The 12,161-nt window shown below is 46.5% G+C and overlaps 1 protein-coding gene across 2 annotated transcripts; it reads left to right on the top strand.

The window, feature by feature from the left end:
- The first annotated feature begins 4,707 nt into the window (after positions 1-4,707).
- Positions 4,708-11,670, top strand: IRF1 (interferon regulatory factor 1). 2 transcript variants are annotated; one of them, XM_015642303.3, is made up of 10 exons: positions 4,708-4,830; positions 6,052-6,143; positions 7,142-7,241; positions 7,429-7,605; positions 7,930-7,979; positions 8,105-8,240; positions 8,400-8,525; positions 9,133-9,176; positions 9,989-10,124; positions 10,598-11,670. In XM_015642303.3, exons 2-10 carry the CDS (start codon positions 6,057-6,059, stop codon positions 10,690-10,692), a joined length of 951 nt encoding a protein of 316 aa, XP_015497789.1. In that variant the 5' UTR covers positions 4,708-4,830; positions 6,052-6,056; the 3' UTR covers positions 10,693-11,670. The 2 variants fall into 2 exon arrangements, with proteins under 2 accessions (XP_015497789.1, XP_018863740.1); XM_019008195.2 differs by lacking the exon at positions 4,708-4,830 and adding an exon at positions 5,335-5,895.
- Positions 11,671-12,161: the final 491 nt, after the last annotated feature.

Here is a 12,161-nt window from a genome sequence, read left to right as displayed (position 1 = left end):
CCAAACCACACTGCCACAGGCACTGGCCTGTCCTTCTTTTCTGACAGCTGGGAGGTTTGGCACCTTTTCCAATCAGTGCAGGATGGAGCAAACTTTCCAAGCCAGGAGCCAGATGAGAAGCACAGCCAGCCTTGCCCACCATGCTGCTTGTCCCTTTGGCTTGACTGCTGCTCTGCAGATGGCCAGTTGGGCAGGAGGACCATTCCCACTCTCAGATGCATATTCTAAGGGCAAATAAAAAACCTTGAAGACACAACTCACATTTTTTCCTACTGATCTCAGCCCCAGCTTTGCTGGCAGTACTCCAGCAGTTTCAAGTGCACGGATTCCCGTGTGACTTGGGGGATTACTGGCCAGGATGGCAGGACCCCAGGTCACCCCGGGTCTGCACAGCCCCGTGACTGTCCCACACCTGCTCCACTGTGCCCTAGGTGAAGACCCATGTGCACCATGGCCTTTTTCAGGGAGCTCAGGCTGCTGCAGGTCTGCACCCTTGTCAGCAAAATTGTCAGAGCTGACAGGTGCCTGCAGCTCACAGGATTTCCCTCAGCAAATTGTTCATGACACGTCTGTGTCCTCTTTCAAGGTGGAGAGGAAAGTAAGGAGTATGGAAAGTCCAAGACCATAAGTGAAGTTTTTGCAATTTCCTTTATTCCCACCAAAACAAGCACTGAATCTTTTTTTGGTTTAATTAAAAAATTTGCTGTGCTATCACTGGGAAGAACTGGAATGATTTTGAGCCTTCAGATAGGTCTTTCCAATTCCAGGAAACAGTAAACAGCCCATCCCAGGATATATTTATTGTAGCCTGCAGATCAGAGCACTTGCTGGGATTACATCATGCCAGCTGGGCAGTTTCAACATTTCTGACATACATTCTCCTGCATGTGCTTCAACCAAAGTTCCTTTCTGTAAAACAGGCATTTATAAGAAATGGAAACAGCCTGCAGCAAGCCCTGCACCCTCACAGCTTCTGACCCAGAAGCAGCTCATTTTGTTTGTCTGCCTTGGCAGCTTTTAAGGCTGATAATCCATCCCTGCTCCTGAAAAAAAAAACAAAAAATAATCGCACTGTATTAACTGCTCACTGCCTGGAAAGCCCTTGGCAGGAAGAGGCATTTCCTGCCCACAGATGACCTCTGTCACCAAACTCTGCCAGCAGCTGGGTGCTCCTTAGTGGGGAACCATGACAATGTTGTCATGGAATGACTTTGCACCCATCTTTTATGTCCCACTCCAAAAAGGAAGATTTGTTTCTCAGTTGATGGGGAAAAGGGACAGAGGCAGGGAGGAAATTAGAAAGGACTTGAATTAGAGCAAGTTTCTCTCAAAGCAGATAGAAAAAAGGAACAAACAAGCCTTAACAGAGTGGAGTCTGGAAGGGCTGTTGAGGCCTGGTGGGAATGGGAAGGTCCTGATGCAGAGATGGAAGGAAGCAGCCAGGGCCACAAGGAAAGAGATAAGAGGCTCCCTCTCACCGTGCTCCAACTCTTCCCCTCCACAAAACCCCTGCTCCATCCTGTGGTTGTTCACTCCCCCCCAACAAATACTGCCTGAGCTTGCAGACCTGGGGCCCTGCTGCCTCCCTGGGCTCACTACCAAGTCACCAGAGGCAGCTTTCTGTGGCAGCCCCCAAACTCATCTCCCCCTCTCCCCACTGTCAGCACAGATTCCCCACTGTGGACCTTCTCCCCTGGCTGAGTTCACAGGGGAAAGGAAAACCTTCAAAGCAAAGACTGTCATGAGTGTTTGGTGTAATGCTCAAGCTCTTTTCCCCAAGACATTTTAGAGACTGAGAACCCAAGGCTCACCTGGAGGTGAATGCAGCTCTAAGTTGTACCCACATAGGCAAGCATGTCTGCACTGAAGTGTGCTGGCTTTCTGCCCTTTACCTTCCAGCTTCTCAAAGTGTTTCTAGAAGTTTGGAACCTCAGGTTCACCCCATGGCACATGGGGTTCTATATTAACCATGATTTCTTTCATCGAGCACAGGATCAGAGCCATCCTGAGCTCCTTAAACAAGAAGAGCAATGATGCTAGAGAAAAAAGACCCATGTCTGAGCCTCTATATCTGATCCATAACCCTCCCTCCTTAGAGGCAATTCCAGGAGCTCCATGGCTGATGTCATCCAGGTCACATTTTTTGCATCATTTAAATTACAGTCTTCCTAGGAGCTCCTTATTTCATGGCACTGGCTGCAAGGGAGAGGTACATGTTATATGATAACAAACACAACTTTCTGGAGGACCAGTTTGGGATTGAATTTGGTTTTAAATAAAGGTACTATTAAATATTACCTCTGCATTCAACAGTCCTAGACCTTGGATATCCCTGGATCAAGCAAATGTCATATGTCAGTTATCTGCTTCTCTGTGTCTCAGCTTACTGGGAACTGGCAATTCATGGAGGGAATGTGAAAAAAGGTGTCCAAGGTGAGATGCCTGTGTAACAAAGCTGGAGCAGGGCTATGATTCTGCAGAGAATAAAGATGTTGACATTATGGAAATTCTTGGTTGATTAACTGGGTGGAGCAAAAGGGGTTTATGGCCAACCATTTACTGACTCCCTGAGATTATTCCTTCATTATACTTCTATACATGACTAATTTAAGTGTATATTCTTGCTACATTCATTAAGCTGCTGACAGGGTAGTTACTGTCGTGGATAAATGAGAGGAAGAAGTCTGTTCAATAAGGAGAAGGCTTTGTGAGTGTGCTATAAGGGAATCTGACACTCAGTAACATTGTGGAGACACAGCTTGTTATTTCCTTGTTTCAGCAGAAAGATAGCAAAAAAGCAAACAAACATAAGGCATCCCAGGCTGGGCAGGTCTGCTCCATGGAAATGTGCCATGCAGATGTGGGACAGGACACAGGTAGAAAGGTCAATTGAGTTTCATCATGTAGGATCTGTCTGGGTTTAAACCTGAGGGAAGAAGAGGAGATTGAGGGGTGGGCTGTTAACTTTCTTTCATGCATTTCTATTCTAAGTCTATTTATTTGGTGTTTGATGTCAATTCCTGACAAGATACAGACCAAAATACAGTAAGGGTCTCAAGAGTACTGATGTAATGGATCAAAAAAAGTTACTGTTAAAATTAAGTCATTTAAGAGGTTTGATATATTTGGTGTATGCAGACCTTGGCCCATGAAACCAGAAAGCTCAGAATTCATTTTTTCTAAAGCTGTGTGAGGGATGAAAGCAAACCATGGGAGGCTGTATCTCAAAAGCAATCAGCATAATCTTTCTTTTGGTCAATATTTAGGTTGTATTAGAGGTGGTGTGACTATTTTTGTAGATGACATTTGCACTGAAACATCAAATATCTTCTGTCTTCTCTTTTTCAGGCTTACATTTATGTTAGCTTCTATTTGTTTAGTAATATCTAATATCTCTCCTTCTTTGATTATTTGTTTAATTTATCTAATATGTTGTATCTTTACCTTTGGTGAAATTTTATGGTGGTAAATGATGTGTCCCTCAGCACAAAGACCTGACTGGAGGATCCTACCACAAGTTAAGTGTGTCAAGCAGACAAAAAAACATTAGTTAAGAGAAATCAGAGGACTCCAACAGTGTTTCAGTGTGGTAAAAACCAGGTTGGGGGTTTTCTTTCATCTTTATATTGAAAGAAGAAAACTTGCAAGAGCAGGGACTCAGTGTGGTGGCGTCACACTCCTGTCTCAGCTGCCCATGCATCTTTGTACCTCTCTCCCGATATAAATTCCTGTTCCATGTGACTACAAACCTTCCTTGAAATTATGGAAGCAATTAAAAATGCTCTAATACTCTGCTGAGTGGAATGCACCTTGAAGAAATCAGGAGAAAATCTAATCTCCCTATCACACAGCTACAGTGCACTGAAGAGAAATCCTGATGGTTTCAGTAGCCTTCTGTCATGCTGCCATTTCCCTTCCTCAGGCTTCATCCAAGAGGGATAAGAGGGGACAATACCTCTGGTCACCATTTATCATAGAATCACAGAATCCCAGGCTGTTTTTCATTGGATGGGACCTTAAGGGTGCCAACACTTTGCAATAAGGACACCTTCCACCAGACCACGTTGCTTCAAGCCCCATCCAATCTATCCTTGAACACTTCCAGGGATAGAGTGTCCTCTCTGGGCAACCTGTTGCAGGGTGTCACCACCCTCATAGGGAAGAATTTATTTTTAGTATCTAATCTCAAGCATGAAGCCATCCCCCCTTGTCCTGCCACTGGTCTGCTGAGGCCAGGTGGGCACCTGGCACACGCTGGTCCCTGGTTTGGGTTCACCATGATATGCACAGGAATTGCTTTGCCACCGTCTCTTCCTGAACAGGGGGCTAGATCACTCTGTGGTCCAGAGGCTGGATCCCTGTGTGGGAAGGGAAAAGGACATTTCTGCGGGACGGGGGCTGGATCCCTCGGGGAGACGGGGACTGGGTCCCTCCATGGGGCAGGAACTGGATGTCTCTGTGGGACAGGGACAAGATCCCTCCATGTGATAGAGACAGGATCCCTCAGTGGGACAGGCTCCGGATCCCGCGGTAGTTGGGGGCCGGATCCGGCGGCGGGGGCGCGGGCAGGCGGCCGGGCGGGGCGGGGTTGGCGGCGGGGGAGCCGCGCCCCCCGAGCCGCTGGTGCTACAACAGCGTGATTTCCCCGAAGTGATGCTGCGGCGGCCGCCAATGGCGGGAGCGGCCACCCCTCGGCACGGCGCGGATTGGCCGGGCGGCGGCCGGGCCCGGGCGCGGGGAATCCCGGAGCCGCCGCGTTATACCCGCGGGTGCGGCCGGCGGGGCACAGAGCCGGGACAGCCACAGCTCGGCACTGCACGGCACAGACAGGTGGGTGCAACCTGTTATCGGGTCCTGTCGTGTCGTGTCCTATGGTATCCTATCCTATCCTATCCTACCCTATCCTATCCTATCTCTACCCTATCCTATCCTACCCTATCCTATCCTATCCTACCCTATCCTACCCTATCCTACCCTACCCTAATCTCCTATCATGTATCTTTCCTATCCTATCCCCCCGTTAGCCTGCCGCTTTGCGCAGCACGGAGGTTCCAGGAGAAGGCGGCCCGCAGGGTCCACGGGAGCGGTTCCGGGGGCACGGCGGGACTCAGCTCGGTTCGGGGGGCGGCAGCTCCAGCCTCTGTCGTGCGGAGCAGTTCTGGAGGCGGAGCGGGCTCAAAGCCCCCGCAGCCATCGGGGTGGGCAGCTCGCATCCCTCCTGCGGGCAGCGGCCTCGGAAAAGACAGGCTGGGGCGAGCTGTCCCCGCTCCCCCGTGGGGCCGGGCACGGTTCCACCTCGCCGATGGAGCCCGGGCGGAGCGGGCGGCCCGAGCCCCGCTGCAGCCCTTGGCAGTCTCCGGCCCGGGGCGGGCTCTCTCCGTGACCTCGTCCCGCCCCCGCCGAGCGGCTTGTTGGTGAAAGTTAGAAACGTGTTCTCTGGGCAATCTTGGGCTGTGCGTGTCTTGGGAAAACACCGCAAACAGGAAATTATTTGTGCGAAGGAAGCGCCAGGAGGGCCGGTCCTTGCAGCGGCAGCGCCGCTCCTCGGGACGGGGCGCAGTGGATTTGGGATACCCACCTGCAGCAGGGCCGCTGCCCCCTACCTTGCGCAACTTAATTAATATTAAACTTTTAAGAAGAGGATTTTTCGGCTGATGTCTCCGCGGCGGTAGAGCGGGGGGACACTCGCAGCCAGTCGCGGTGCTGGCGGGAGACTCCCTCCCAGAACCGGGCTCGGAACCGGGCTCGGAACCGGGCTCCTCCCGGCCTCACCGGTCCCACGCAGCACGGACTCAACATCCACTGCTGCCATCGGCCTCTTGGCCGAACTCCAGACCTGAGCCCTGTTCTGGAGCTGCGCCAGACGGAGCAGGAAGCATTTCCCTCCAGGAGCAGGTGAGGGGCACTGACCAAGAGTTAGGACTATGGAAAAGTGGTTCTCCGTAGCATTGGTGGTGATGCTGAGCACAGAAAGTGTGGGAGAGGCGACACTGCAGAGTGGTTAAAACAATGATGAGAGTTTGTCTGACCTGTTTGTTCCTTTTCTCACAGCCAACATGCCAGTGTCAAGAATGCGCATGAGGCCCTGGCTGGAATTGCAGATTGATTCCAACCAAATACCAGGACTGATATGGATTAACAAGGTGAGTCTGCTTTGTACTATTATCATCATTATTAGTACCACTTGTGTATCATTAATATTCCTTGTTCTTAGATGACACTAAACACAAGTCAAGATCATAAAGGAAAAGACATGGAGAAAAGTTGCCAACATTATGTTTAAAAGGCAACAGTTTTTGTTTGCAAAAACGGTAGTTTTGCTTGGTACACAGTGGAGTAGTTCCATTTTTCTCCTCAGAAAATTCCCAGGAGAGGAATGATAAATTGCAATGAAAACATTCTGAGTATGTTGGAAAACGAAGAAACCTTCAAAATTTCTTTTAACTACTGCTGCTCATTAAGCCAAGTCACTTCCTGTTCCAGATAAGCAGCTGCTGTTATACTCCAGTTGCTTCCATTTTAAAGATTCAGCGTGAAAGAAATGTTGTATTTTTCAGTCTGTGAGGCATGTCCCTGTTACCAGGGTATAGCACAGGTCAAAATCACTGAGCTTATTGAACCAAGTCTCTGAAGTTTCCATATCCACCCCAAGAGGATATTTAAGCTATATTTTTTGGTAGGATTGCTGCAGGATCTTATAGGCAACTTTAAAAAGGGATTCTCTGACAAAGGGTATCTAGAAAAAAATGCTGTAATTTATAACAATTTATCTAATAGGTTAGATGTGATGTATTGAAATTATTAAAATAAAGTTGGATAAAGGATAAAGTTGATAATACTGCTCACTTCTACTGTACTGTATCAACTTTGGGTTTTTTTCCCAGTTTCAGAAACCATAAAAAGCCTTAAATGCTATGAACAAAATAGATGAAACAATGTCTATTTAATGAAAATATAGATTAAATAGCCATTTGAGTTATATGCCAATAGTTATAACCCTCCCCCTGCTCTAAAATGTACAGTGGGGGTGGGGGAGTTATAACATTTCTGAGCTGCAACGAGAACTGTGATTAAATCCATCATTCCAAACTGGCATATGATGTTTCTTTTTTAATTCAAATCTCTATTGGTTAAATTTCAGGATAAGAGGATATTTCAAATCCCATGGAAACATGCAGCTAAGCATGGCTGGGACATGGAGAAGGATGCCTGCCTTTTCAGGAGTTGGGCCATTCATACAGGTGTGTGCTGGCTTTACATTCCCATGTTATATGACTGTCTTAAACAAGGCATTTTATTACCTTGACTTAAACTGGTAGTTAGATTAACTGCTAATGTATATGTCAGAAAATAGAATATTGGTATCTTTTGGTGGGAAAAACCAGCACTGGAAAGTCTAAAAATACACTACCCATCTCTTATTCATAGGAAGGTATAAAGAAGGTGAGAAAAATCCTGATCCAAAAACCTGGAAGGCAAATTTCCGCTGTGCCATGAATTCCCTTCCTGACATCGAAGAAATGAAGGATAAAAGCATCAACAGGGGCTCCAGTGCTGTCAGGGTTTACAGGATGCTGCCACCCTTGACAAAGCATCAGAAGAAAGGTAAACCCTTGGCAATGCAGCTGGAATTACACTGATTAAACAGAGCTTCAAATGTCCTGCTCTATGTGAGCAGGGGGTAAGAGACCTGTTGATAGCACTGGTGCTGCTGGGCTTGCTCACTGGTTATTGCTGGGAACAGCTTGTACAAACAGTTAATTTTGTCTCAGATTTCTTACACATGGCTAATGGCAGCATCAGGGGATCATGGGGACTGGCTGGTGCTGGTGGTAGTTGAGCTTGCTGATCAGGTTTCAAGACTGCAAGAGCTCACACTTGCCTAAAATGTGCAGCCCTTTCTCACATTTGTCTTGTTTTATTTCACAGAAAGGAAGTCGAAGTCTTCAAGAGAAGTAAGAAACAAGAGCAAGAGAAAGGTATGTGTCTGTAGAAGCAGCTGAAAAAGCTAGAGGTTTTGGTGGTTTTCTTTCGTAACTTTTTTTCATATGGGAATTTGCGTGTTCTTAGACAAGTCTTTCATGCTTTACCCTTGTTTTCATAGTGTTATGAAGAGACAAGGCTGAAAGAGTCAGCAGAAACCTTAACCAACACTCCTTTGCCAGATGACCACAGTGGCTACACCATTCAGAATTATGCAGGGCAGGAAGTGGAGGTGGAGAGCACAGCCATCACCTTAGGTGAGATGCTGGGATTAGGTCTGTGCAGAGCAGAAGGTGCCATTTTTGCTAAACCCACGGTCAAAGATAGGGCTGGGGCACCTGCAGTGTCAGCCTGGCAGGGAGGAAGCAGGTGGTTGTCTCTCTGCTGCGAGTTCCAACTCCTGGTGCATCCCACAGACCTGTCCTCCTGCGAGGTGAGCGGCTCCCTGACCGACTGGAGGCCAGCAATGGAAGTCACCATGGCTGACAGCACCAATGACCTCTACCAGCTCCAGGTGTCTCCCCTGGCTTCATCCTCTGAAGGTGGGTATTTCTGTTTCCTACCCCAGTCTTTCGCTGCTCTGCTGGAGGCAGGCTGGAGGCAAGGCAGCAGAACGAAGGAGTGCCTGGGCCATCAGGAAAAATTAGCTGTTTTGTAGAAAAAATAACCCCCATCTGATAGATTTGAGAGTTTGGATTTACCAAACCAACAAGGGTGCAGAAGGGAAGAGCTGGCACATGCCACCTACCCATGGGGGAAAGGCTCTGAAATGCCACCTGCTCCAGCAGAGATGGTGGAGATAGCCATGCTTCCCACTTGGGAAATACATAATTAACATGGATATATCAGAGTGGTTCTTCACTTGGGGTGCAAATCATCTTCCTCCTATCATCTTCCACAGAAGTGGGTTCTGCTCTGTTCCTGGGGAGGCGTCAGAGCTGGCTGGAGCCCTGCACCTCAACATGCAGTTAGTTAAAGAGCATCAGAGGTGAAGGGCTGTGAGGAGTCTGGGGTGGATATGAATAAAAATAGCCATGTTGTGTGACAAGAGAATATGAAGCAGGTTCTGTGGTGAAGAAGCAGAAGTATTGAGGGCTAAAAGTTGACATCTATGTTTTCTTCCCTTTTATTTATGTACTTACGAAACAGTCACAGATGAAGATGAAGAGGAAATAAATCCAGATATTTTTAAGGTAAAACCAGCCTTTCTGGTCAGAATAAAATTGTTCAAAGTTGATATTTTTACCAAGAGAGGAAGGGAAGCAGGTATCTGATGCAGTCTCATCTGAGCTGAACATACACTTCCTTAATGAGGAAGCCTAAAAAATCAAATATAAAAATGAAGCTGCTTTGCAAACATGAACTGGAAAGGACACGCCCATGGAAATATTTACCCTTCATGAGAAAGTCAGAAGAAGTTGCTGAGTTACTGAATCATTAAGGTTGGAAAAGATCTCTAAGTAATCAAGTCCAGCCATCAGCTCAGCACCACCACCACCATGTTCATTAAACCATATCCTCAAATGCCATATCCTCATGTTGTTTGAACACTTCCAGGGATGATGACTCCATTACTTCCCTGTACTGCCTGTTCCAATGCTAGACAATCCTTTCCATGAAAATTTCTTCCCTAACATCCAAAAAACTTCCCCTGGCACAGCTTGCAGCCATTCCCTTGATCTCAGGTTGTTGCATTAGGGTCTGCAAAGATCCTCTAGACCTTCTTATTTTGCCCTTCCCTTCACCTCTGACATGTTTAGCTCCTAATCTGCATTTCCAGACATGCCATGCTTATCCCACTGATAAGATAGGAAAGGGTGAAAAGGTGCTCCAGCCCTTGCTGTTTTGCATGATTTTATTTTTTTGTAACTCTGACAAAAAAAAGTTTTATATAACTTAGCAAAGAGAAAATAGAGCTTGATCTTGTTGTTTATAAGACAAGTAATCAAACACTGCACCCATAGCAGGAAGGAGCAGTTTTTACCATCTCCTTCTTCTCTTCCAGCTGCTTGGACCAGCCCAAGACTGGCACAACACCAGCATTGGGGGGAAAGGCTTTCTCACCAACGAGTCGGGCACCCAGACGCAGTGCAGCGCCTACGGGTACAAGGAGCAGGACGGGGATATTGACACCACATCAGGTACAGCCTCCTGGGCTATGCCTGACAGTCAAGGCCACAGCATGATGCAGATAAGACACTAATTGGCAGGCAGCAAAGGAAATGGAGGAATTCACAATCCTTGTGTTCTGAGAGTTCTAAACGGCCTGTTGGAAGGCTGTAAGGAATTTGTTGATTAAAAAGGAAAAGTCAAAAATACCTCCAGTAAGGAAATCCTAAAAGTCTCAGGGTTATATATGTGTAAGTTAGGTCAGCTTTCAGGACTTCCTTGGAATATCACTGAAAAATTTCCTCTAGCAATAGCTTAAATGAAACAGTTTAATAGAAAGTGATTGATGTATTTTAGGAAATTAATAGTGTAAAGTATTTTCTCTCGTATGAGAAATCTTTCCATTTTTGATATTTATTTTTAATATATCTATTATGCTATTTTGCATATCTATTATGCTCTTGCTTCATTAATTCAGTGCCCATTCTTGGTTCCTTTTATCTAGGGGAGGTGGATTTTAGGTTCTTTGACCAGAAGAGCAGCCTAGACTTCTCCTGGCTGGATACAGTGAGGCCAACCATGCAAGTCTGTGGATTGTAAACCCTTGGCTTCCTCCAACCACAAACTGCTCTTGGATAGAAACTTCAACAAGCTTGAAGAGAATGGAAGAAATTTTTTGTTACTGACTGAAGGAAGAAAGTAGCTTTTCTATTCCGTTTCAGTTGTAGGCCTGGAAATGTTAGCATGAAGAACACCATAATCAATGTTAAAAAGGAACCCCATCTTGCTGTCAGGACTCCAGCATTGAAGGTGCTCAGCTGCAGTTCCCTCCTCATTGCTCTGGAGGTGAAGCTTTTGCTGGAGGCTGTCAGTGTGCCATGGAGTCTGACCTGGTGGGGTACCACAAGCCTGGGGAGCAGGTTACCATCCTCCCTGTGCGTGGTGTGACGAGCACTTTACCCACGGAGTGCTTAGAGGAGACACTGCAGATAAGTCTCTGACCTGTTAGTTTTGATTGCTGCTTGCCTGTGCAACACTGGTGACATTGAGCTTAAAAACTGTCATTACACTTTCACAAAAAAATTGTGCTAATGGCCCATCTCTTCTTCGATTTACTCCTTCATATAGTTCATCTTTCAGACCTTTCAAACTCTGTAAACAGACCATTAAAATGTGGAAATGCAGTTTAGGATTTGCTTCCATCTAGTCTGTTCCCCAAGTGCACTCAGGATGTTCTCTGCCATAGGCATGTCCTATCCTTTTCCTCATATCAGTTCAAGAGCTGCTGCATGAGACAATTTTGCACTGACAGGGGCAGAGCTCTTTATTTTTACCATGCCTTTTGCAGATTCCTTCTGGCACTCTGTGGGGATTCCTCCAGTACTGCAAACAAGCTGTAACATCCCACAGATCCTCTGGATCAGCATGTGCAGGCGAGTGCTGGATGGAAGAGGTTCTAATGTGTGTGTGTAATAGATGGGAATCAAATCACTAAGCTGTAACAGACTATTTTCTGTACATTTTATTTTTGTATATAAAGTGTTGTATATTTGTTTTAATAAAATGTTTTATATATGACATGTTTACTTTTTCTCATGGAAGAGCTCTGAGGATGCATTCCAGCATCCTTGAAAATACCCAAACAGATGTGCTGTTGAAGGAGACGGTTGGAGGGGTTTTTTCATGACTCATGAAAGCACAAATAATTTAGTTTGCTCCCATGTTCTACCCCACTTCCAAGTGCAGCTGATGGGTGGAATCCTAGATGTCAGGGAAGGGGAGCCCTGGTCCTGTGCATTGTGCAGTAGTTGCTTTGTATTTGTCATCATCTGCAAGTCAGACCTGACTCAGAGCAAGGTTACAGACTACTCTAAAAATCCTGTACAGCAGTCCCTGCTGTGAATGTTCCTATTAGCAATATCACTGGCTTCTGGTATTACATCAGCAGTGAAGCCCTACTTAAATACTTTAGGCTTGCCTAAAAAGAAAGGACAGGCGCAATTCAGAAGGCCAGGGGAACGCAAGGTTTTCCCCAGAATGTTTGATTCATTTGCTATACTTCATGCTGT

This window comes from Parus major, chromosome 13 (assembly GCF_001522545.3).
Source record: "Parus major isolate Abel chromosome 13, Parus_major1.1, whole genome shotgun sequence".
In the NCBI taxonomy this organism is placed as follows: domain Eukaryota; kingdom Metazoa; phylum Chordata; class Aves; order Passeriformes; family Paridae; genus Parus; species Parus major.
Note: the sequence above shows the minus strand (reverse complement) of the source record. Positions and strands in the feature narration are given on the sequence as shown.